This window comes from Siphateles boraxobius, unplaced genomic scaffold (genome assembly GCF_051911475.1).
Source record: "Siphateles boraxobius isolate OS27281-9 unplaced genomic scaffold, OSU_SipBor_1 6, whole genome shotgun sequence".
Classification (NCBI taxonomy): Eukaryota; Metazoa; Chordata; class Actinopteri; order Cypriniformes; family Leuciscidae; genus Siphateles; species Siphateles boraxobius.
The window spans coordinates 17749331-17776655 of NW_027509186.1; the positions used below are offsets into that span (position 1 = coordinate 17749331).

General features: G+C 38.7%; 1 protein-coding gene across 2 annotated transcripts in view; it reads left to right on the forward strand.

Annotated features, from left to right (window-relative positions):
* Positions 1-530: 530 nt before the first annotated feature.
* The window catches only part of gabbr1a (gamma-aminobutyric acid (GABA) B receptor, 1a), a 63110-nt gene continuing 36315 nt past the window's right edge, over positions 531-27325 (forward strand). The window contains exons 1-7 of one of the 2 annotated variants that reach the window (XM_077207979.1): positions 531-830; positions 2794-2880; positions 5717-5781; positions 5905-6043; positions 6267-6452; positions 6586-6603; positions 12781-12941. In XM_077207979.1, coding sequence (XP_077064094.1) covers positions 2802-2880; positions 5717-5781; positions 5905-6043; positions 6267-6452; positions 6586-6603; positions 12781-12941 — 648 coding nt within the window. In that variant the 5' untranslated portion in view covers positions 531-830; positions 2794-2801. The remainder of the gene's footprint in view (positions 831-2793; positions 2881-5716; positions 5782-5904; positions 6044-6266; positions 6453-6585; positions 6604-12780; positions 12942-27325) is intronic. The other variant, XM_077207980.1, reaches the window with a different exon arrangement.

The following is a 27325-nucleotide window of genomic DNA, read 5'->3' on the forward strand; positions in this document are numbered from 1 at the left end:
CACAACACCCTGTCATTTCCATCATTTCCAAAAACTGGTAAAACTAGTTACAAAAATGATCTTAGACAATTCTTGAGTGGCATAAGTTATTCTTTTTTTAAAAAATAACAGCTGTATATTGAGATGTGGTGGAAATGACATTCGTTCATTACAGGTCGGAAAATTATTATTATTATTATTTTATTATTAAAAGTGCTGCTAGTTGAAGAAACGCCCATAAATATATGTAATTTCAATCATTGGTGAAACTATTGTAAATAATGAATTGACACATACTAATTAAAATAATACGAAAGAGACAGAAAATACAAAACAGGGTAAATAACTAATTTAATTGTATTTTAATTATCCACATAACAATATAAAACGCAAAAAAATAGAAGAAAGAGAAAAAAAAAAAAGTATATAAAGAGCGACTGATACAAAATAGAGTATAAAAGTAGTTCACAATTATTTATATACACTGAGCACAGAAGATGCCTCGTGATGCAAGGATGAAATGACGTAGCCTACGCTGCGTTCCCCTATACGTCACAAGTAAGTGAGATTGAGGAGGGAGTGGGAAAAAAAGGAAGGAGGAAGGATGAGCGCTATGAAGATAATGTTACTCTATGTAGCCTGTTATTTACATCTGCGATGATCTAATGAAAAGCAATACAGACCCTTCTCTAAAAGCCATAAAGCAATCCGCAAATGTGATGCACAGATTGGCAAGATCAAAGCGACATCGCGCTTATATGTGAGGATATTACATTTAAACTCTCACTGAACGGAAATTGTGGTTTTTTACCTTCGGGTCGGTCCTGCTGGAGCTACACCGGGCCTTTACTGTGAGTAAAACACTTTAACATGATGTCTGCGCTTGTTTGAGTTTCGTTTGTCTTTCGCGTGTGTTTTATTTGAAGAAGTGGCTCACGGCTATTTTATCATTCGTACCTGACAGATATATTTTGTTTAACGAACCGAACTATAAGTATGCTTTGCACGGGACACAAAACTTCACAAACGGTGCGCTTAAAGGTGTAGTAGACTAACTACAGTATGCTGACGACATTCGCAGCCATGTTAATATGGAAACTTCAGGGAAGCATCATCCCCCACGACAACATATATTTTTAGACCAGAAAACGTCATATTTTATGTCGTATAAAACAAAACAACATTAAAATAATAAAACAGTTGTGGTGAATCTTTATGGGGACCGGCTGAAAGGACGTGTCCTTGGTGCTGAAAATATTTCGCCTCCCCTCTCAACAAACCCTTAACCGAGCCAATATCACATTCATCACACTGTCTCAGTCTTGTGGAGATGCATTTTTACTGTTTGATATCTGAAATATAAGCTAAAGCTATTAGTGCAATAGTGCAAATTATTATTTGTACAGACTAAAAGTCACAAAGAAGTATAAAAGGGAGATTTAATGTCAAAAGAATTACATATAAAAATATTGCAGAAAGATGATTCATATCTGATCAATTTAAGTAAATAGAAGAAGAAAATTACTTGTGAGGTCAATCATATAAAAAACATTTGAGCATATTGTTTAGGTTTTGTCAGAAAAAGAAAGAACATTCTTAATGTAAATACAAACAACTGTTTCAAAACAAGAAATAATGTCTCGCTTAATGGTGTTATATACAGTTTGGCAATATTTGTTTATAATCTTTAAAAGGGAAATTAAGAGGGGCCTAATGAAAGTCTTTATTTATCAAATATAAATTCACCAGGAACATCGCTCACTGACGCTCTGTTATGAAGAAGACTAAATGACTTAAGCATAAAAAACACCAACATCTGAGCATATTTTGAACGTTTTTGTCAAAAAAAATTAAAGAATATTCTTAATATAAACCTAAACAACTGTTTTAACATAAAAAACAAACCTCCATCCACATCCACTCCCTAGAAAACATCACATTCATGCAACTGCCACAGTTTTATAAAGTCTTAATTAAATTTGAGATGTTTAACAGTATATTTAAAAGTGCTCTGTAAAATATGAACTACAGGGACAATTAGGATAATCAAAAAAGCCGGAAATCTATTTGTTTCAACAGTGCAATGCAAACCAATCGTAGTTAGTGCATCCTATTCGTCCTGTGCGTGTTTGGATTACTATAATCTCCGAACTCTGGGATTTTCAAGTGTGGTGCTCCGCTGCTGTGCCGTACAGGATTAATGAGGTGGAGTGCTGTAGAGACATGTTTAAAGTTTAACTGATCCCTCTGATCCTCACCTCCCTGAATCATCCCCTTGTCTCTTTCCCATGGAGTCCGCAAAGTTCTCCCTCCATCTCCATCCATCCATCCATCTACATTGACCTCTGGGTTGAAGTGTATTCAAGAAGTCAATAATGATGAAAGCACACTCTGTTCAATGCTTTGTCCTCTTGAAATGTCTTTATAAAAATCTCTCTCTCTCTGTGTGTGTGTGTGTCTGTGTGTGTTAGACCCGTCTGCTTATGTTTGTGTTGCATGCTGTTGTTTGACCCACCCTGGATGTGCTTTTCCTCTTTAAGAGTGGTTGAGGGAAAGCTCATAAAATCTTTACAGTGTAGGGACGGCAAACTGCCTCCATGTTCCACAAATCCTCCTCCTCCTCCTCCGTGACCGTGCTTGGTGTAATTAAATGAGACAGCAGGTTATTATTATGTTTAACACATCTTAATGCCAACAAGATCTTGTCATACCACGAGCAGTTTTATTTGGGTTGAAATGAGTGTGAATTGTGACCTGCTGAAATCAAGCATATTATTAGTCATCTCTCTTTTTCTCTCTCTCATTCTCGTTCAGATGCAGTAATGGAGCAGCTATTATTTCTTGTAATTTTCTACTTGCTTCCTACTCTCATCTCGTCCATACATAATTCAACAACTGGAGGTAATGTGTGTGTGTGTGTGTGGACTATGTCTGGTCCGTGCATGTTGAATTTAACACCACAGAATGTCTAGTGACCCACCTCTGGGTTGCTTTGTGAGATTAGAGGGCGTTCTGTTTAGATTCTGGAAACTGAGTTTCATGGATTTCAAACAGCGATCTGCCCTCAGTCCTCGTGGGATCATGTTCTGCCGGAACCAGATGGAAAAAATGGATTGCAATGTCAGGTCTCCTTTTCATTGCGAAAGCAGTATGTAGCCTACGCAATCTTGGTGAATCAAAGCAATTCAGTGTCACGTACAGTTCATCTCATAGGTTTACATCATACCCCTTGCAAGGCCTATATATATATATATATATATATATATATACAATATTTTTTGCTAAAAATAAATAAATAAATAAATATATATTAATTTAGTTTATTTTTTTGTGAAAAATATTTTACTGTTTACTGCACTTTATTATTCTTCTTATTATTATTTTTTACATATAGTGTTTAAAGTCGAGTGAAACGGCTTCACGGACAAGAAAAAATGTAGGCCGCGACTTGATTTTGTCCATCAGGAATAGGTTGGAATGTTAGATGGTTGTGATTTGCTTTTGCTCATGTGATCTCATGTGAGTGACAGGTTGTCCCGCCTTCACGTCGAAAAACACATCATCAAAGAAGAGAAGAGATGTCGCTGCTATGAGATTGGGAGTTATTTTGATTAAAGATTATGAGGACACATGAATAAAAAAGGAAATTGTGCACGGATAATTCATTTGTAATAAATACTGCAATATTAAATATAATCAAACATTAAATATAAATAGCATAATAATATAAAAAGCAAATAACAAGCATTTTTGTTTTCTTAGTGACTTAAAAGAATCTAAAGTTTTGCACATTCACTGGAAATACTTCCACGTTTAAATATAGAGGGCATAAGAATCACTAAGTTTGTATCACTGAGTTTGTTGTTTGCTCATTACAGACAGACTATGGTTAAAATCAGCTGCAGTTGATGGAAACAGTCTGTAAGTGTGTTCGGTCTTTGTATGTTTCAGCTAGTCGTTAAGTGTGTCCCCGGCATTAGAAAAAGCAGTTTTACATACATTCTAAATCTTAAACATCTTCTAAATGTCTAAATGACATCTAACAGGAAACGTACAGATGTGCAAACACTCTTGCAGATGTAAATGCAGACATCAAATAGACGTCTCCGAGATGTATCAGGGGTGTTGTGCTATCAGGGGTGTTGTTGCAAAGTAACGGACGAGCAGGAAATGGCAATATAACAGAGACATGTTTTCGAAACCGGAGGAGACGACAGAGCAGAATAAAGCCATGAATGCCTCCTATGTTTCCGCTGCTGCATCAGAAGACGCAGTAGTCCAGACTGCGGCTACACATTTCCATGTTGTAAAATGTTGGACATGTTGTACAATGTAAATAACACAACATCTCTATTGCAAACCCCTTCGTGTTGTGGTTTTTGTTGTTGTTTTTGGCGTACGCCTACGCAACGCCATTGCCATAGAAACCAATGCAGATATTCCGGATAACGAAAGGCCAGCATGGACACACAAATCGGATCTGAACAGTTGCGATACACAGTGTGGACATCAGTAATTTCAAATCAGATTCCAATCGGATACACAAATAATCGGATTTGGACTGACAGTCTGAGCATAGTCTTTCAGTCTGTGCATTAGTGGTGCATGGGGGATTATCAGGGATTCTTTCTGCGTTTACATAGATGCGCAATCAAGTCTTTATAAATGAGTGAGTCAATAAATCATTGATTAAAACTATTAGTTTAACAATACTGATTCATTCAGGAATGAATCAAGCGACTGATGCTATGAGTGAGTCATTGAATCATTTATTCAATTGATTTTATTATTTAGTTCCACACCAATTCATTCAGTTCTGTCATGACAACTCTCAGAGAGATTGCCATGGTAATGATAATGGATATGGAAATGTTATTGTATTTAGGCTTTTCGGAATGGATCTGCTACGCTTAGATGGGATGATTAGGAGACCAGGATGATGGAAAGAGGCCACTGGGCAAATTTGGTCAGGATGCCGGGGTTAGACCCCTAGTCTTTTTCGAAGGACATCCTGGGATTTTTTATGACCACAGAGTAGTGATGGGGACGAGACCGCCTATGCCGAGTCTGAGTCAAGACCGAGACTTTGAAGGGGTCGAGACTGAGTCCAGTGGTTTTCAAATACAGCCCACCCTGACTTTTTTAATCATAGTTAGGACATGCAGAGCAAATTAAAATTTTCTAGTGGCATGTCTAAATTAGTAGGCATAGCTACTTTATAAAATTTTCCAATATTTCCCAATTTTAAATATTTTGACAATACACTCAAATTCAGTATCTTTTAAAACTTTATTCCCCCATAATTAGTGATGGGGACGAGACAGCCTATGCCAAGTCAGAGTCAAGACCGAGTCTTTGAAGGAACAAGTCCGAGACGAGTCCGAGAAAGCAGAAATCGGTCTCACTAACACCTCTTCCTTCAGCAACCTGGTTTTCCCAGGAGGTCTCATATCCCGGTACTGACCATACTCAACCCTGCTTGGCTTCAGTGGGCAACCACAACCAATTTTGGGTTACAGAGTGATATGGCTACTGGCACTTTTTAAAGTGCTAAACATCTTAAATATTATACAAAAGGTATGAACACTGTATATAGTTGGCTTAATCCTTATAAGCCAGCAGTGCATTGCAGTCTTGCAAGGGGACCCAAATCTAATATATCAGATGTAAATTTACCAGGAACATGTCATTCTCTCTATTCGTTTCATCCTCCCCCGTCTCTCTTACTCTCTTTCAGGTTGTGCAATCATTCGTCCCCCCAGAGACGGAGGGATACGCTACAGAGGACTGACTCAGGAACAGGTAAAAGTCTATGGCAGCACATTAAACTGGCAGCCATAAACATCAATGTCAGTTACGATGGGACTTTGAAACGTAGCAACATCTAATTCAATCTACAATTGCTCTCTTTCTTTCTCTCTGTAGATCCGCAGTGTGCAGATCTTGCCAGTAGACTATGAGATAGAATATATCTGTCGAGGAAGCAGAATTATTGTGGGGCCCAAGGTCCGAAAGTGCCTCCCAGATGGCACCTGGACTGATATGAACCATCTCAGCAGATGCTGTAAGTGCCCTTGCTGTCCTATTCTATTGATTATTATCGATATTTATTACACAGCTCTCTGAAATACTGGATTCTGATTGGTCAATAATAGCATTCTGAGGTCAAAAGCTTTTGTATAATGAACTTAACTATAATTGACCAATTTATCTGGCATTATTATAAGATAATACAAATGTGCTTAAACGATGTCAGCATGTGCTAAAAGTGTTGCTAAAACTCTCAGTATTGGTTTGCCCGCGTTCCTGGATGTCTCTGGAGAACGGGAGGGCGACGCTGCAGCCCTCAGGACAACCAGTAGAGGGCACAGTTCTTCATTACAGCTGTCATGCTGGCTTCCTATTGGAGGGTTTCAATATCTCTCACTGTACCAAACTGGGCAAATGGGACGCACCTAAACCACTCTGTGTCTGTGAGTATATATATGATTTTAGGTAACTGTCAATTACACAAACTCAAATATATGTATTTTTTAAATATGAATGATCTGTTTAACTCTGTTTAAATGGCTCTTGTGTCCCCCCCCTATATTTGTGCATCATCAGATGACAGTAACTATACAGGTAAGACATAAGGACATCTCAAAGAGTTCTGATATGAGAGGTCACTTTTCCAAAGACTCAATCAATATATTTTACAGGTCATGATAATCTATTTATCGCTTGATAGTCCACTTTCGTTTGCCTAAAATAAAATGAAAATGTTAATGTTAATGTTTATAAGCTATATATATATATATATATATATATATATATATATATATATATATATATATATATTAGGGCTGGGAAAGGATTAATCGCGATTAATCGCATCCAAAATAAAAGTTTGTGTTTACATAATAAATTTGTGTGCACTGTGTATAATTATTTTGTATATATATAAATACACACACATGCATGTATATATTTAAGAAATATTTTCATGTATATACTGTATATATTTATTTATAATTTATATTATATATAAATATAAATATTTTATATATAAATAAAAAAAATTCTTATATGTATACATGCATGTGTATTTATATATACAAAATGATTATACACAGTGCACACACATATATTATGTAAACACAAACTTTTATTTCGGATGCGATTAATCGCGATTAATCTTTTCCCAGCCCTAATATATATATAAATCCAAATTGCAGACCTCAATTCTCATTGAGGAAAAATCTAAATTGTAATGCTTTATTCACCCACAAGGGGGTTGTATTTTACCATCCTTCGTGTGAAATCCACAATGCATCATAATAATCTCCATTATTATAGTGCTAAATGTGTATATGTGTAAAAAACATGCTTTGCTTTATAAATGTATCTAGTTTTACCATCCAGAAATTTTTTTGTTTCTATGATTATTGCTACATTAAATATTTCATGAGATGTTTTTTATGTGGATGTAGCCTACTCTATAACCCTATTTATTTATAATTTGATTAACAACAAGATGTTCAGATAAATATGATATGTATATGTGAAAGTGATCCCGTAACTTGTCACTATTTCTTTCTTTTTTTATATTTTTTATACCATTTTTAAATGCCTCTGTATCTTCTCTAGTTCTTTTCAACTGGTTATACAGTATAACAAAGACAGTTTTAACTCTCTGGTGCTCTTTGGTCACGTTTGGCTGAAAATTTTACTTTTGGTTTTTTTAAATGTATACTTCGTCGGATTGACACTTGGTGCCTTTTGTGGCACTTGCTATGTGAACACACGCAATTGTGGACTTGATTCGAAAAGGTAAAATGGTCCTAAAAAGTAGTCACACACAGAGTCGCACTCAAAAATGACCGCCATTAGAAATGAATTGGGGAAAAAAGCACACAGCAATGAAGGGGTTAAAAAAATCAAATTGAATGGATTAATTAACTAATTATATTGTGTTGTAAAATTGGTCAAAAAGTAGAAAAGGGATCTGCACTTTGGGCAAAGGCTCTCCAACTGTTCATTTATTATACTTTAACAGAGGCCACAAAAAGACGTACAAAAAGGTGCAAAGTGTAAAATGTTTTCAAGTTCAACTCTTCATCAGGCCATATAATTGCAGATACACACCTGCGTCCATATTATTACCGTAGACATCTTAATTCTGTATATATGCAAGCACAATAAAAATTGTGGAAACAAATGGACAATGATTATTGCATAAATTTTACTTCGTACCATAAAATTCTCTCAAAATACAAGATATAAAAAAAAAAAAAAAAATCAAACAAAACTATATATCACATTAATTTTACTGGGCAAAAAAAGTTATATTTGAGGTGATCGGACACTTTTGACTGGGAGAAGTGTGAATGTGACTGCTAAATGAGTCCTGCAAACAATTTCACACCACTGAATAAGAGACAAACATGTACTAATTGTCTTTAAAGGATATTTATTTTCTTGCAAGAAAAGGCAAGCGATCATACAGTCATACAGAACGGCTGCAGAGTGTGACAGAGAAGGGAGGGCATCCTTTCTTCTTTATAGTTGACTTCCTCTATGTCATCATGAACAACATGTCCCATAACTAACACATTATTGCATCCTACTACTAATGTGTAAAAGGCCCTTTGTCTCAGTCATACAGAGTCACACATTACTTTTTGTCAAGTCACGTATACAAGGTCATACACATACAGAAACAGATAAGGGTTAATAGTTCTTTGTTCCATCAATGTAGCAGAGAATCATGGGACTCCACATGCAATCCTCGTGCATTTTACTACCTTGATCTAATTACTATGAATATAAGAAAATGCACATATAAAGAACATATTAAATTGCTTCCTCAGTCCTCATTTTCAAAATAGAACGCATTTGGCCCCATTTACACCTGGCCTTAAGATGATTTTTGTTTCGATCAAGTGGACGACGCTAAATACCGGTGTTAACGGACTCTAAAACATTTTGAGCTTGTCCACTTTTGACCACTTCCAGAGCTAGATGAAAACATTCGACCGTATTGTGGTTGAATGCGTTCGAACAGCCACAAAACACCGTCTAATCTCTGTTGCGAAAAACATACCAAGCACAATGTTCTCTCACCATTCCTGATTTCTAACAGTCATGCACAGCGTTCAGTTCTGTTTTCTTCGGTCGTGTTTGTGTGGTAAATTGTGTGAGCTTATTTCGTCCATTTGATTGAAAGACCTGAAAAAAAAAACATACATTTACATAAACCCTCTTCCCTCTAAGAAATCAGGACAGAAATGTTTGAAAGTGGACAAAAGAGATGGATTAAAACGCCAGGTGTAAATGTGAATGTTTCTTCCTCATGTACTTGTGATCCGATTGATCAAAAGCCACCTTAATACCAAGCGTAAACAGGGCATTTGATTGGTCAAAAATCTATGTAGTGCAGGATGTCATCAATATTTTTTCTCTTTTCCCAGGAGAGAAAAAGTGTACATTTTAGATGTAGTATATATCTAAACTTCATGTTCAGTACACTAACATATACAGTGGATGACTTTAAAGATAACACACATGATCTAAAAGATACAAATTTATTTTGACAAAATAGGGTCTTGAAAAAGACAAATATTCCATGTATATATGAGCAACTATTTATATGAGGTCGGTTTCATGCATAATGATAATAAAGAATAAGTAAAATGCTGTTTAAAATAGTTTTAGATGCATATAGAATGTAGTAATAGGACTTCGTCAACTACCAGACTATAGAATCTCATTATAATTCTTCAGGCTGCCAGAATCTCTCAGCATTAATACAAGCGCTCCTGCAAGCAAGACTGTAGCACCCTCTCATTCATCCATCCCTCCCTTTAATTGCCTTCCATTCCTCTCAATCCCTCTGTCCATTCTTTAATTTCCCCCTCGTTTCTTTCAGCTCTAGTGAGTTAGACTATCAAGCCACACAAATGCGCTTTCTCTCTCTCTCTCTCTCTCTCTCTCTCTCTCTCTCTCTCTCTCTCTCTCTCTCTCTCTCTCTCTTTCTCTTTCTCTCTCTCTTTCTCTCTCTCTCTCTCTCTCTTTCTCTCTCTCTCTCTCTCTCTCTCTCTCTCTCTCTCTCTCTCTCTCTCTCTCTGTAAACTCACAGCGAGAGATCACCGCCTACTTAGTGCACTCTCAGCAGGCTGAAGATTAACACTTGGCCAGTGTGTAGATATGTGTGCATTTCTGCCCTGTGTCTAGATGAATGTATATGAGGTTAGGTATGTATCTCAGCCAAGTGTGTGTGCATCAATTCAAGCCTGTGCATGTGTATGGGGTGGTGATTACATTGCTCTTACCGTGCTTCTTGAAGGGTAATCGGCATAAAGGTGACCTTTTGTTTGCCAGCCCTTTATAAACCCCTCTATAGGATGCAGTTACTTTATGTACAGGAACATAAAATTTCATTCTGTTTTGTAAACATATTTAGTTATCACATAAACTAAAGGGTAATTATATATCCTCACAGGTGGCTCCTCCGGCCTTTCTTTTATTAAATAACAACTAAAGATCAGGGATGAATAATTAATGACTGACATATGGAGAGAGGAGATTCAAAGGGAGCTCCAAATGTCACCGGATATCTCAGGTCCTGAAGTTCACGGTGGTTCATGTCATCAATTTCAGCTCAACTCTGTTGTTTTAGAGTATTTAAAGTGAATAGAGGAACTCAGAGGGCTGTGGGGGCAACAAAAGTGACAATGGTGTATGAGGTGTCATTATGGGCAAGTATGCAAATGCACTACAGATAAGATCAGATGGTTGGATGGATGGATGGTTGGATGGATGGATGGATGGATAGATACGGCTATCTCTCTCAACGGCTGTCTGAATTTGCTTACTCATTTTCATTCACCACTTCAAGTGAACTGTATTAGTGGACTAACCTAGGGAATAGTGATTGAAGGTTTAGGGGGCGATTTCAGATTCAGCCAGCTGTATTTACACCGTTATTAGGTTTAGTAACTTGCTGTTTTGTGACATCTGGAGTTCAATTTCTACTCAAAATGACACATTCATACTGTGAACGATCCAATGAATGTTACCGTTGTTGTGTATATTGTATACTGTGTATCAAAAGATCTCTGTGTTTTTCAGTGATACCAGATTACTTATTATGTAGATGTCGTCTACACATAGGCTTATCTATTGTATTGTTTACTTAGATGTTTACACTTTAAAAGCATGGCTTAATTCAGTGTTATATTGTTTGAGTAAAATGTACTTGAAACAGAGTATTGCAAAGTGAACTGCAACTAAGTAGAATTTACCTGGCCAAGTTAAAGTTACTTATTTACTTTGTTCATTTTACTTAACTTAGTTGAGTACATTTGACTTAATTCCATGTGTGAAATTTACTTTAAAATATGCGTGCCAAAATCTAAGTTTAGAAAGAGTGATCGTTTTGGCCATGCTTTTTTGATCATCACATATTGGGAAGCCATAATGTGTATCCATCGACAGAAAAATACATTAGCGGAACTCTGTCTGTTTTACGCTGTAGATAGATAGATAGATAGATAGATAGATAGATAGATAGATAGATAGATAGATAGATAGATAGATAGATAGATAGATAGATAGATAGATAGATAGATAGATAGATAGATAGATAAGCAGATCAACTGTATGACTTTTGCAAAATGATTCTGATTCAGGAGAGAGCGTTTACTTTAACCCCGCCCCCTCTGCTATACACCACTACTGCTCGTCTGTCAGAGGTTCAGTAACAGTTCTCTGCTGTCTGCTCTGAGTTCGGATCTCTGTGCGTTTGGTGGTCAATCTTTCCCCCTTTCCTGCGGGCGGATTAAAGGATTATGCCGCAGCACAATTGTTCTTTTTTTCTATATTCTGATCAGATGCCGGGATAATATGCTAGACAGCTTAAAACTTAATCACGTTTCGTGAGCGGCGCGGTAAATAAAGCAACGCTAGAGGATTTGCGGAGCGCGTAATGTCGCTCAACACCACCTGTTTTCCTCTCCTGTCGTGAACCATGAGCATTGCTCTACTAAAAAGGGAAAGACACAATAACTGCCCGATGGCGCATTTGTTTGTGTCCAACAATGAAAGCGTGATTTCTGTATAGTTTGTGCTTTTACATGTTTGGAGAGTTGGTTTATGTTGGAGCGCTTTCTGTGACAGGTCATCAGTGATTTGGTGTCGGAGTCTAAACTACGGAGAAGATTCTTTAATATACAGGAGAGTCTAAAAATCCTAATGTAGCCTATTCGAAGTTTTTGAAATAATATTCCAAAAGGTTTTGAAGACTCAAAAATTCGGAAGACTTTAAAATATTTCGAAGGGTCTGAAGATTCAACAAGAGTCTAAAGATTTTAAAAGATTTTAAACGTGCGCAAGACTAAACTCCAAGAACGGGTTTAAGAGGCGTTCAATAAATGACTGACACCAACGATGAAAATATATTACTAATATTAGTACTGTTACTAATGTTTATATCAACCCCAACTAGTATATCCAGCAATTTCATATTTTGACAAGGATTAACACATGCGCGTCTAAATATTACTTTGTGCTTAAAGTGTTCATTGCTGCTGTTTTTGCGCTTTCCACACACGGATCTGTTACTTTAAACTGGACACATCGCACGTGCCGACACTTTCAGCTTTGGCTCAAAAGGCACAATTTAAGTTCAAAACGTATAAATATTGAATTGGATATTGATGGCATCCACGGAGGAGATCAGGACCTTGGGGAGAGTTTGGAGAAGCTTGGCTCTTCTTTACGCACTGCTAATCTTTCTCCCCTGGCCGTGTGCGGTTGCAGGCAAGAAGAAACTGTACATCGGAGCTCTGTTTCCCATGAGTGGAGGATGGCCCGGTGGTCAAGCGTGTCTCCCCGCAGCGCAGATGGCTTTAGACCTAGTGAACAACCGGAGCGACATTCTGCCGGACTACGAGCTGGAGCTCATTCATTACGACAGCATGGTAAGAACTGGTCAAAACTTTACATTTACAATGTCCATATAACATATATAGTTTCCTAATCTTTAAAAATATTTAAATATTAAGTAGCCTATATGTTGTTCCATAGTTTTGCTCAACATTTAATCATATAATTGCATTCAAAATTGCAGTTGACATGATAATTCATCATCTGCATCAGTGATGGAGTTTCTCATAGTTTGAAATAATCAGTATAATATATATATATATATAATTTATATATATAATTTTAAAATAATGTTTTTTTGTTGCTTAATTGGTTTTACTTTGAGATATAATTCATTTAAATTTAACTGTCCCAGCATATGTATTGTCAGTGTTTTTGGTTTTGCATGACAATGAAATTGGCTTTACCACCATACACTTGCGAACATATTATACAATAGCATACAAGTAAGTTACTGAATACTTTTTATGTTAATGTTAATAGCAATGTTAAAAAGTTAATATTTTTCAACCATGTACAATGAATATACATTTTTTCAAGGGTTTTTGCTGAGTACTTTAGGAACTAGAAACATCATTGCCCGGAGTGTGTTAATGTATTCAAATATTTCATGTTCAAGGACTGAAACATAGATAAGTACCAGATGTTAATTTAAGATGGCATGAAATTATCAGTGTTTAGCAGGTGCTTCATTAATATTGTGGCACTGATTGTATCTTGAGATTCAGGAGTTGGTATCGAATTGACATTGCAGTTGTTGGTACATTAATATTTCACAACTCGCTGCACTTGACTGTTATCAACAGCCTGTAAGGCTTCAGCTGCATACAGTAATTTGGCTTCCTAAAAATACTCAAAAATTCCTGCACCAGTTTTCGAAAGAACACCCCCAACATTGTATTTCTTAGTGCATTTTGTTTATTTATTTTTAAATAGGATTTTTTTTGTGCAATATGCATTAAAAGAAAAAACTTCTGACTTTTGTCAAAAGTTGGTTTCAGTTCTGTCAGCATCTGAAAGCGCATTTAAATATGTCATCAGCACTGGTTTGATAGCTAAAATGTCTGATAGTAAATATGTGCAAGAGTGTGCAATTGTGATGTGTCTCTTATCACTGCCAATGAATACATAGCACTTTCTGAAGTTCAAAGCGGGCCAGTTTAGTTTTCTCAGAGTGGTGTGACGGTTCTGAACACCCCATAGGTGAGGAAACGGTTAAAGAGTGCTCTAACTGGACAGAGATATTGTACCATGGTTGTGATTGGTGAACCACTGAACCTCTGCATTGCAATCGCACTCGATATAGAGGAAGAATCAGGGAGATGAGGGTTGGCATGGCAACAGCCACCAGTGAAACCACAGTTCAAACAAACTTGCATCCCTGTAGATCTCGTAAGGATAAGGAGGTTCTTCTACAGATTCTTGTGTATCTGCAGTACCTGTCTGACCGCTCACAAATGAGAGGTTCTTACAGATGAATCATAACATTCTGTAAGGTTTCAAGATAGTCATCGTCTTCCCAGTTAGTTCACTAAACCTCCTACTGGCTTGAGAATCCGCATCCACCTGTGATTCTTGAGTTGAATTTGACCCACATTGAAAAGCAGGGATTAATGATTGGGATACAATGGGTGTATTAAATAATTTTTTTCTGAATCCAAAATGTATGATGAAAAAAATATATTCATTGAGTTACAAATTTTGTGTGGAAAAGAGATAATTGCATCTTAAGGGCCATTTACACAACAGTTTTTTTTATCTAAAAACTGAAAACTTTTTATCTGTTTTGGCCGTTCATTTGTACAATGCGTTTTGGAGGCCTGAAAATGCAAACTTTTGAAAACAGATTCTAAAGTGCAAACTTTTGAAAACAATACCATTATCATCTCTGTTTAACACTAGAAGTGCCAGAATTCCATAACTACTAGAACTGCCACAAGCGGTCATTTTGACCGCTAGATTCCAAACTCTATATTTAATTGAGATTAATGCATTTATTGTATTAGCATATCTTTAAAAAAACAAAACAACACCAAACTGTACATTTAAACAAGTCTAATTATGCATTTATAAATAATAATATCATTAGTAGCCTACCGTAATTATCGCATATTCATAACAGATAGGCTATATTTCCATATCCATTCAACATAACTCAGAACAAGAAAAATAACAACTAAAAGTATCTTATTTAATTATAAAACATTATATTTTAATATAATAACAGAGAAAATAGGCTAATAGAAAAAGCTGGAAACGAGCTGATCTAAAACAAAACAAAGAACCAAGAAGGAAGCGTAGGCTACAGAAACATAAAAACACTAGCCTATTTTACAAATTGTATGTTAATTATTTACATCAATATAGTGCTTGGCTATTTAAGCTTCACAGTCAAGGCAAGTGACCTCTCTTCTCCTCGCACAATTTCCACACACGGATTTGTGGCATTTGCAGCAGGTGTCGTGGGTTGTGTTTTGACTGCAGCTTCTCCGACCCTGGCACTGCCTCCGCTTTGGTGTCTACTGCGGTGATTTTAATCTAATATGCTTTTTGTTTGTAGAAATTAGCATATATTCAAACACTCAGGACCGCTACTGACCTTTCTGTTGACAGTGAGATCGTGGGAAATGTAAAAAAACACCACGAAATTCAGTGCGGACTGTCTATGGCCGAAACAGGTAAATATGTTCAATTGTTTTTTTGCCTTATGTGTAATTTATATGAAAAACATTTTTAATGAAAATGCAGACACTTTTAGGAAAAGTCAGGTACCAGCAGAATTTTATCTTTTTTCAGTAAAGTTATTGCAGATATAAAATTAAAAACGGTCAAAATGACCATCGTGGCTGTTTTAGTGTTAAACTACAAAACGTGTATTTGTGAAAACAATGACTTCGCGCGTATTATGTGTTCAGTCTATAGGAACGTAGTGTTTCTTTAAAAAGTGACATCGCCAACTTACTGGTCTGGCATGAATAATACAACGTTTTTAGTCATTTTCGCAGATCCATTTCAATGGGGTTCGTTTTGATAACGTTGTTGTCTCTACGCGAAAAAGGAAAAGCTTTTCCATTTTTTGGAACATATTTGTTGTGTAAACTTACACTTAAAGGTGCAATAAGGCCCTATGTCCACCAGAACGTTTTTCAACGCTTCTGAAAAAGTGGATCGGACCGAGCAGCACGACATGCTTAGCCAAACAGCAATAGGGCGTGTCCACTGATGATGGGGAAGGAGAGAGAGTGAGCCAATCAGCAGTAGGGGGCGTGTCAACTGATGATGGGGTTGGAGAGAGAGTGAGCCAATCAGCAATAGGGGGCGTGTCCACTCATGATGGTGAGGAGAGAGAATGAGCCAATCAGCAATAGGGGGCGTGTCCACCCATGACGGTGAGGAGAGAAAATGAGCCAATCAGCAATAGGGGGCGTGTCCACTCATGACGGTGAGGAGAGAGATTGAGCCAATCAGCAATAGGGGGCGTGTCCACTCATGACGGTGAGGAGAGAGAATGAGCCAATCAGCAGTAGGGGGCGTGTCCACTGATGATGGGGTTGGAGAGAGAGTGAGCCAATCAGCAGTAGGGGGCGTGTCCACTGATGATGGGGTAGGAGAGAGAGTGAGCCAATCAGCAGTAGGGGGCGTGTCCACTGATGATGGGGTTGGAGAGTGAGCCAATCAGCAGTAGGGGGCGTGTCCACTGATGATGGGGTAGGAGAAAGAGGGAGCCAATCAGCAGTAGGGGACGTGTCCCCTCATGATGGGGTTGGAGAGAGAGTGAGCCAATCAGCAGTAGGGGGGGTGTCCACTGATGATGGGGTTGGAGAGAGAGTGAGCCAATCAGCAATAGGGGGCTTGTCCACTCATGATGGTGAGGAGAGAGAGTGAGCCAATCAGCAATAGAGGGCGTGTCCACTCATGGCGGTGAGGAGAGAGAATGAGCCAATCAGCAGTAGGGGGCGTGTCCACTGATGATGGGGTTGGAGAGTGAGCCAATCAGCAGTAGGGGGCGTGTCCACTGATGATGGGGTTGGAGAGTGAGCCAATCAGCAGTAGGGGGCGTGTCCACTGATGATGGGGTAGGAGAGAGAGGGAGCCAATCAGCAGTAGGGGACGTGTCCCCTCATGATGGGGAAGAAGAGAGAGTGGGACGAACTGGGACAAAAAATCGGCCCTGGCATTTTGGCCCAGACTGGCCCACAACATATGATCAAAAACACCACCCATATTTGCACGCCCTTGAATATATACCAACTCCTATTCCTTAAAACCACTAATGCCATGTAATGAGTGAGAGTTGCATTGGCATAGCAATACCAGTGTTTCCCACAGGATGTTTTGGTTAATCTGGTGGGTGGGTCGCTGCCCCTCTAGGGGGTTTCGGGGGCATGCCCCCCCGCAAGAAAGTTGTGCATTTTAATGTTAAACTCACCAATCTGGGGCACTTTGAGAGTTCAAAAATAAGAGCTTCAACCAATATTGAACAAAGAAAAACTCAAACATCCTTTAGTTGTGATATAGTGTCTGTCTACATTACACTACTACTTTGTTAAAGTACTATTTTGTTTGCAGTGGGGTGACCATATATGGGCTAAGCCAAAATAATTTTGTGTACTTTTGTGATCATAAAACCGTAATATGGCACAGAGAATGTTGTATATAACTTGACAAAAAGGCAAAGATCTCTGTGTGCTCAAGTGAGATCTGGTGTTTTAGTCTCTCAGGGAACTGAGGTTACGTTAGTAACCGAGTACGTTTTGTGTTTTGAAAGTAGTTCTGCTTACTGAAGGCTGTACTACTCTCACTCATCTCTCTCCTTATCCTCCTCACTATCAACATCAGCCACGGGAGCTGATGAAGGTCCTACTGCTGCAGAAAACATCTGTTATTTTGACACATTTTACAGCATCTGCTTGAAGGGCCTGTTTCTTTTTTTCACGCTATTTCTCTGCATATTCCTTGCATTTCTTCTCCATCTCTCTGACTATGTTGACAGTAGCACACTAATACTGCATGCTCGCTCAGAGCCCAAAAGGGAGAGGTGTTTAAAGGGGCACTTCACCCATTTGCATTAAGCTTTGTATCATTTGAAACCCAGTCATATTTTTGAATGGTCATGCATTATTCCCTTATTTTCCCCTGAGATGGGAGAAAAAAGGATTTAAGTGTTGCAGTTCATGCTTATAATGACGTAAAAATCATCATTTTGTGTCATTATAAGCAGGAAGTCCCATTTCTTTGAATATGGGTTGAGACTACAAACACTAATTCCTCATTTCTCCATGGGGTGGGACCCACTCAAGCTACAGACCTATTAGAGATCAGTGGGTGGGACTTCACTTGCAGAAACTAAAAGCAATATCCGCCATCTTGTTTGAAAGCAAAGCTAAGAAGCGCTATGGAGACAGATGGGAAGTTACGACTATTTTATGGTACAAAAAATATTTTTTTCCCAAGAACCCTTGCAAATTTTTTTTTAAATAGATTAAGAAAGCCACCACTACTGGTCATATATGGTTAGATTGACTTGTTTAGATCCAGTGAAGTCGTGTCCCACCACTTTTTCTCAGGATCGATATTGTCCCCCAACATCTCCAGTTAACTAGCAGACCATTCATTGAGTTCGCTATTAAATAAGAGATCTAGTGCTAAAATGTGTTGTTTTTGAAATCAAGCTGAGCGCTCGTTGCCGCTGCTATCAGTTGCATGGATACAGTTGTTCTCTTGTGGCCTGCGCAGTCTTCACTCCGACGCGCGCTTCAATCTATCGCCGTTGCGGAGACTCTATTCATTTTGATTGAGTCACAAAATGAAATGCACACTCATGATGGGGAAGGAGAGAGAGTGAGCCAATCAGCAGTAGGGGGCGTGTCTACTGATGATGGGGTAGGAGAGAAAGTGAGTCAATCAGTAGTAGGGGGCGTGTCCACTGATGATGGGGAGGAGAGAGAAAGAGAGCCAATCAGCAGTAGGGGGCGTGTCCACTGATGATGGGGTAGGAGAGAGAGTGAGTCAATCAGCAGTAGGGGGCGTGTCCACTCATGATGGTGAGGAGAGAGAATGAGTCAATCAGCAGTAGGGGGTATGTCCACTCATGATGGTGAGGAGAGAGAATGAGTCAATCAGCAGTAGGGGGTATGTCCACTCATGATGGTGAGGAGAGAGTGAGTCAATCAGCAGTAGGGGGCGTGTCCACTGATGATGGGGAGGAGAGAGAATGAGTCAATCAGCAGTAGGGGGCGTGTCCACTGATAATGGGTAGGAGAGAGAGTGAGTCAATCAGCAGTAGGGGGTATGTCCACTCATGATGGTGAGGAGAGAGTGAGTCAATCAGCAGTAGGGGGCGTGTCCACTGATGATGGGGAGGAGAGAGAATGAGTCAATCAGCAGTAGGGGGTATGTCCACTCATGATGGTGAGGAGAGAGTGAGTCAATCAGCAGTAGGGGGCGTGTCCACTGATAATGGGTAGGAGAGAGAGTGAGTCAATCAGCAGTAGGGGGTATGTCCACTCATGATGGTGAGGGGAGAATGAGTCAATCAGCAGCAGGGGGCGTGTCCACTGATAATGGGTAGGAGAGAGAGTGAGTCAATCAGCAGTAGGGGGTATGTCCACTCATGATGGTGAGGAGAGAATGAGTCAATCAGCAGTAGGGGGCGTGTCCACTGATAATGGGTAGGAGAGAGGGTGAGTCAATCAGCAGTAGGGGGTATGTCCACTCATGATGGTGAGGAGAGAGTGAGTCAATCAGCAGTAGGGGGCGTGTCCACTGATGATGGGGAGGAGAGAGAATGAGTCAATCAGCAGTGGGGGCGTGTCCACTGATAATGGGTAGGAGAGAGAAAGAGAGTCAATCAGCAGTAGGGGGCGTGTCCAGGGTCCGAAATTAACACCCGCCAAGCGCCAAATGCGGGTAGATTTTCCGTTTGGCGAGTAAATCTCAAAAGGCTATCCGCCCCCCTGGCGGGTGAATGTTCATACCAAAATAGTAATTTAATAAAATGTTTATTACAATTGCATTTTGTAATGTTATAAAATATCTAGCATGATGGCTACGGACATGACGGAGTTGTTGTGTTTGCGGGATGGGAATTGAAAGTGACATGGCGCACCTGAAGAACGAGCAGAGAGAGAGACAGCGAGAGAGAGAGAGAGAGAGCCCTGGTCGCGCGCCCGCACTCTTTCTCTTCGAAACCAGGCGAAAGTATAAACAAGGCTTCACCGTCTCCTAATCGCTGTCTTGCTCTCTCTCCCTGGCACATATTCATCAAAATAAATCGACACGATGGTAAAGGTCGGAAGATCATAGTTTCATGTGGAGCATTCGGATATTTTTTTTCCTGAATTACCGCTGGGTGTGAACTGTGAATTGTGCTAAAATACCTTATCTTCTCTGAAGCGTTCCGCACATTCAGCTGACATAAACCATACTTTAAATAAACGAAAAAACCTATCCAGTGATTAAATGTTTTCTGTGTTGACACAAATCTTGAGGGATGTCCTAGCTGCCGGGATAATCACACAACGCGTACATATCCCATAATGACACGTCCAATTCGCGAACTAATGACTCACTCCTTTGAACCGATTCATTTTAATGAAGGGTTAAAAACAACTGATATTTCCAGTCCTTCAGTTACTGATCAGTCAGAGTAAATGGAGTAAAAAAATAGGCAGAGTAAAACTAAATATTTTTTTGAAATAATTATAATATATTATTATTGCATACTTTTTATTAAATATACAATTAATACATTTCATTTGTACAGAACTATTTTTATAGGCACCACCACAAAAATATTATTTTAATGTGTGTAAATTGTGTAATATGTGTGTGTAAATAAAAGTAAGAATGGAAAATAATAGACCAGAAATATAATGCCAAAAAATTTTAAATATAGCCTATATAAATTAATGTTTATTATTTTGGCCGGTAAAAAATATGCTTGGCTGGTGGATTTTTTCATCTACCAGTCCCAGTGGCAGGTGAGCCAAAAAGTTAATTTCGGACCCTGGGCGTGTCCACTGATGATGGGGAGGAGAGAGAATGAGTCAATCAGCTGTGGGGGCGTGTCCACTGATAATGGGTAGGAGAGAGAAAAGGCTTGTTCGACTTGAACCGGCGCTGCACAGACCGATCGGTTGATGACATCAAAGTACCGCGAGAGCGATTCAAAAGCATAAGGAGCCGTCTGCTCTCTAATCGCTCTCGCGGTACTTTGATCTCATCAACCGATCGGTCTGTGCAGTGCCGGTTCAAGTCGAACAAGCCTAAAGAGAGTCAATCAGCAGTAGGGGGCGTGTCCACTGATGATGGGGAGGAGAGAGAATGAGTCAATCAGCAGTAGGGGGTATGTCCACTCATGATGGTGAGGAGAGAATGAGTCAATCAGCAGTAGGGGGCGTGTCCACTGATGATGGGGAGGAGAGAGGGTGAGTCAATCAGCAGTAGGGGGTATGTCCACTCATGATGGTGAGGAGAGAGTGAGTCAATCAGCAGTAGGGGGCGTGTCCACTGATAATGGGTAGGAGAGAGAGTGAGTCAATCAGCAGTAGGGGGTATGTCCACTCATGATGGTGAGGAGAGAGTGAGTCAATCAGCAGTAGGGGGCGTGTCCACTGATGATGGGGAGGAGAGAGAATAAGTCAATCAGCAGTGGGGGCGTGTCCACTGATAATGGGTAGGAGAGAGAGAGTCAATCAGCAGTAGGGGGCGTGTCCACTGATGATGGGGAGGAGAGAGAATGAGTCAATCAGCAGTGGGGGCGTGTCCACTGATAATGGGTAGGAGAGAGAGTGAGTCAATCAGCAGTAGGGGGTATGTCCACTCATGATGGTGAGGGGAGAATGAGTCAATCAGCAGCAGGGGGCGTGTCCACTGATAATGGGTAGGAGAGAGAAAGAGAGTCAATCAGCAGTAGGGGGCGTGTCCACTGATGATGGGGAGGAGAGAGAATGAGTCAATCAGCAGTGGGGGCGTGTCCACTGATAATGGGTAGGAGAGAGAAAGAGAGTCAATCAGCAGTAGGGGGCGTGTCCACTGATGATGGGGAGGAGAGAGAATGAGTCAATCAGCAGTGGGGGCGTGTCCACTGATAATGGGTAGGAGAGAGAAAGAGAGTCAATCAGCAGTAGGGGGCGTGTCCACCCATGATGGTGAGGAGAGGGAGTGAGCAAGATGGAGATATGAAGAAAGACTGTAGAAAAATAGATATGGCTGAGAGACATTACAAAAGAGAAAAGGTCAGAGGAATATCCCTGGAAAAAGAAGGGTCATGATCAGGGAAGAGCTTTAGGACCCGCATTAATATTAGAAAAGCTTTCTAGCGCTGGAGAGACCGAAGCAGGAAGGCTTGAAAACGGGTGCCGAGGTTGAGTTGTTTCTGATCTATACTTGTGTAGCATTGCCATGTTTCACAGAGTTTCAAGATATTCTGTTGTTGTAATGTTGGCTATAGGAACAGGACAGTTTTGAGTGTCGTTGTTTGTCTGGAGCTGCTGTGCTGCTGGTGACTTAAAACAAACTCTTGCTTTTATATACTGTGTACTGCATGTTCATTTTCTGATCATCCTTGTTGTTCGTTCGTCATCTTCGCTTTATTTTACATAAAGCCTTATTTTGCTTTGCTTCAGCTATGACAAAGAGACATCCACTCTTGCATGGTATGTCTGTACATTTGGGGGGCGGAGCAATGATTGGATGGGTGTGTTTCCTTGGGGTCATTTCAAATATCAGCAGTGTTCAACAGTGATTCTCACAAATCGCTTACTGCACCTTTAGGGCCTTTGTAAATATAAAATATTTTTGGGTCAAGTTTCAAAGGTCATAACTTTTTCTTTAAATATGGGTTTATATACAAAATATAAAATAAATTTGTACTTAATAATTTTGTAAAAACAGTCACAAGACCTTTAATTTTTTTATCTTTAAATGACGTAATGATTGTATTAAAAGTGTTTTTTACCAACCAAAAAAAAGAAAGAACGGAACAATAGTAAGAAAATAGAAAGGTTAAATTGTTTTTCCATTTCTCATACTTCAAAATAGCTGTAGTCGTCATATACAGCTTACACAGGCCTATAATCCTTTAGCTAATACTTTTATCCAAAGTCACTTTCAAATGAGAAAAATTGCAACCAATCATACAGGAGCCAGCTATATTAGCAGTACTGCAATAATCATGATTTAATTTACCTTAAAGGTGCATTGCGCAACAATTCATGTTAAAAATACCCGTTTTTCTAACCCATACATGCTTAAAGAACTGCCTGATGGGCTGAATGAGCCCTTCTCTGCGCACTGAGATTGCCTCTATAATCCTGTACTGTAAAATATATAAGAGGGATTCGGGTTCGAATTTGAGACTGGGCGTGACGTCGTGCGTGTTCACGCTCACCAGGCTATGTCTCACAGGTTTGTGTGTATTCACCGTCGCCGCCATTCTCCGCATCAGCGAAGACAACTCGTGCGTCAAAGGTAGAAGATGGATTCAAAGAGACCGGCTTGTAGTCCATTCCAAACCCCAACGCAAACTCCACGTAAAGTAAAGAAAAGAAAAATTTTGTCTAGTGCCACCAAAAGGTCCAATTTGGAGTCAGACAGGCGTTGGAGTAAGACGAGAGTCAACCTCGGGAAGGCATTCAACAAATGGAGAGATCTCCGGTCTGCTCTTGGTCTCAAACGGGATCCTCAGTTGGCTTTTTTCTTTATAAAACGGTAAGATATAGCCCAGTCTCTAATGTTTGATACGGCCAATCTATGTACGTTATGACAACAAATGATGATGCGTAAAATGTGTAATGCTTTAGCGTAAGCTAGATACATTTACAATCAGAATTGGTTTTACTACCATTGTTAGTGAACCTTTTCATAAACTAGGAATTGTGTTCGGAAGAATAGTACATCATGAAACATAAAACATATCCAATAAAAGATGCTAACTATGTTTTTGTGTATGGCCTACCGGTAACGTTAGCCTTGTGTCGATTGCTAACATGCTAAGGTGTTCATGTTATTGACCAACAAGGAAGAACGCCGTTGCATTGGCTATATTTTATTTCCCCTGAATGTGGTACATTTTGTATGTAGTATATATGAGGTATGTGGGGGCAACAATGTATTATACTCTATGTAAAACAATACCTTTCTTCAGAGGCTAACTTTACTGGGTCTGGACCTGGTTTAGCTCTGATTTAATCCTATTTTAGATATTACTCTGATGTAATAATCATTATTACCTGTAATAAATTGAGTAAATTATAACAGAAAAAGGATGTATTGTTATTGGAATATTCTACTTAGCAGATCAATAACAGGCTGAAGCCCGCAACCTGTTTGGCTTTTATGAAAACAATCAAATGTCACCATGACGTTTATTACCTTGAGACATCTGAGTGAACGTTGTTGACCAACCGTGTATGGTATGATTATTATTTTGAGCTTTTGCGAAGTAATCAATTATATTGTTCATTAACGTGTTTTCATAACAATACAATCATAGGTGGATACAGTAAACACATAAACAAAGTTTTCTACTACCCCCCGTTTTCCCCTTTCGTCTTTCCCCCCCGTCTTTCCTTCTATATATTTGAAATGACTTGCAGATTTGATTTATAACTTTATTACCTCTGAAGACATTTTTGCTGTAAACCAAAGATCTGTGCGGCAGATGCTCCTTTAGTTATGAACAGCTCGTGCTCGTGCATGCGTGCGTGTGCGTGTGGTCCATGAGCGTGCACAACTCTGGTTGCAGTTTCACTTGTCGCCAGAGGGGGCGTAGTTCTGCAAAAACTCAGAGACTTGCGTTTTGCACCTTTAATTCATGATTTAATGAAAATTATGTCTACAAATCCTGATATTATTAACAGCATGTATGAAGTCTCTGTTTTAATTTAGCATACTGCAGGTGAAAAAGTAGAAAAATGCAATATTCGGAATGGCAGAGTGTGACTTGGTATAAATGTCATGAGTTAGTATGCCGTGGAGATGGAAGAGCAGGTGTGAAGTGCTCAGACTCGTTGACATTTAAACCGGCAGATATTTTGAGCATTTCCTCTTGATTAGTGAGCACTTCATACCTGGATGAGATACTAATCAAAATTGCTTTTGGGTGTCAGAAATGTAATTACAAAGGGAGAAAATCAAATTTGATGTGGGTTTTGCATTTAATTATTGTTCAAAGAATCTCAGGCATGTTTGGGGCATTCGTTTAATCTCTCTAAAATAGGCAATTATCACGCAGAGCAATGTTTGCATAGAAACATTGAAGTCACCTCAAAATTCCAATTTCATTTGACATTTGATAAATATTTATTTCATAAATGAGTGTAATTGTAACCCCTGCCGTGCTCTGGCTGCAGAACACAGATAATTTTTTTCTAATCCATTTTATTCCCCTTCCCTTTTTAAAATGGCACTTTTTATTAGAAATTATCCTCTGGAAATATGTGTTTTAATTAATTGAGACCAACTAGATTTGAACTTCTTATTAAGAAAATGTGAGTCATGCAAAACTTGCTGACATGATGCTATGGTGTTGTGGGTGGTTATTTGGTTGCTAGGTGGTTGCTTATTGGCACAAGTCAAAATAACCCACCGCCAAGTTTCTATGATATTTTAGATATGGCGTGGATCCTTTCTTTAATGTAAGTCTATGGGAATAATTTTTTTTTTTTTTTTACATTTTATCATCTGCCAGGCAAAAATTGTAAGTCTGATCACTTAGACAAGTAATATCAAACCTCTCCCTAATATTTTGAGGTATCATTTACTTTATATCCATAATACAAACAGCATGGATTACACAACAAATGTAGTACTTAGTGTTAGGGGTTTGTTTAGTATGAACAATAGTTATGCTTACATTAGCACACACTACTAATAATTACTGTTGTCACTATAATTAGAATTATATAAAATTGCAAATTTTATGATTTGGCATTTGGCTTTTGCTTCATTGCTATGATACTGGTCAAAAATGGAAATCACAAAGAAAGAGCTTTTTAAAGGCGCTGATGGTACAAGTTGTGGTCCATCGTGTGTGTGTGTGTATGACATATTTGAGATATTTACAGGGACCCCCTTGCACAGATACACTCACCCTCTCCAGACGGTTGCCATGGTTATATCAAAGCTCAGCCTGCAAACTTTGATCAATTATTAACCGCGATAGAGCGAGACCGAGGTAGAGAGAGAGAGAGAGAGAGAGAGAGAGAGAGAGAGAGAGAGAGAGACTGATGCTCTGATGAGACACTTGTGTTTTCCCTGTTTTAATTGGCATCTGTTGTATCCAGATTGTAACGAGAAGGATTTCCATATCCAAATGCATGCTTTATTCATTCTCATCAGGGTTCAGGGATGCAGAATCACAGTTTAGAAACAACAAATCAACACTTGCAAATTAATATAAGGCAGAACAAATAAAGATAAAGACTCATTCACGGTCTGAGTCACGGGAGGAAGTGTTTTGCTTCGTTGGAATGACACATTTAGCATTTGAAACTATAGTAAACAAAGTCGAAGCTACTTTACAGATCTGGCTTGCGCTGTATGCCATGATCTCTTTATTTTTATGCACACTGTGCTTGCATTCACTAAATATCATGACTCAGTCAAAAGACTTGTAATTTTTATTTTATTAGTCAGATTAATTTTATTGTTATGAAGACAGCCACAGATGCTGACATGGCATTATATAAACCTATACTAGACTATACCTATTAGTTAGATACATATTGGAAATTATTAGCAAGAAAGAATGAATGGGATGTTAAATTTTAACCGGGGTAAGAAACCAGACGCAGAATTGCAAAAGTAGTTGGAAGTTGGAAGTAGATTTCAAATAATTGGAATTCAGGTGAATTCACAAAACTGTATGTTTTACTATAGCAAAGTTTGTCAAGAATGAATGCCGAATGAATGTTGGCTTGACAAAGGCTTTTTTTTAAAGTTATTAAAAATTAGATAGATAGACGGACGGACCAACAGTCAGAGATAGATAGATAGATAGATAGATAGATAGATAGATAGATAGATAGATAGATAGATAGATAGATAGATAGATAGATAGATAGGTAGATAGGTAGATAGATAGGTAGGTAGATGGATAGATAGATAGATAGGTAGATAGATAGATAGATAGATAGATAGGTAGATAGATAGATAGATAGGTAGATGGATAGATAGATAGGTAGATAGATAGATAGATAGATAGGTAGGTAGATAGATAGATAGATAGATAGATAGATAGATAGATAGATAGATAGATAGATAGATAGATAGATAGATAGATAGATAGATAGATAGATAGATAGGTAGGTAGATGGATAGATAGATAGATAGATAGATAGATAGATAGATAGATAGATAGATAGATAGATAGATAGATAGATAGATAGGTAGATAGATAGATAGATAGATAGAT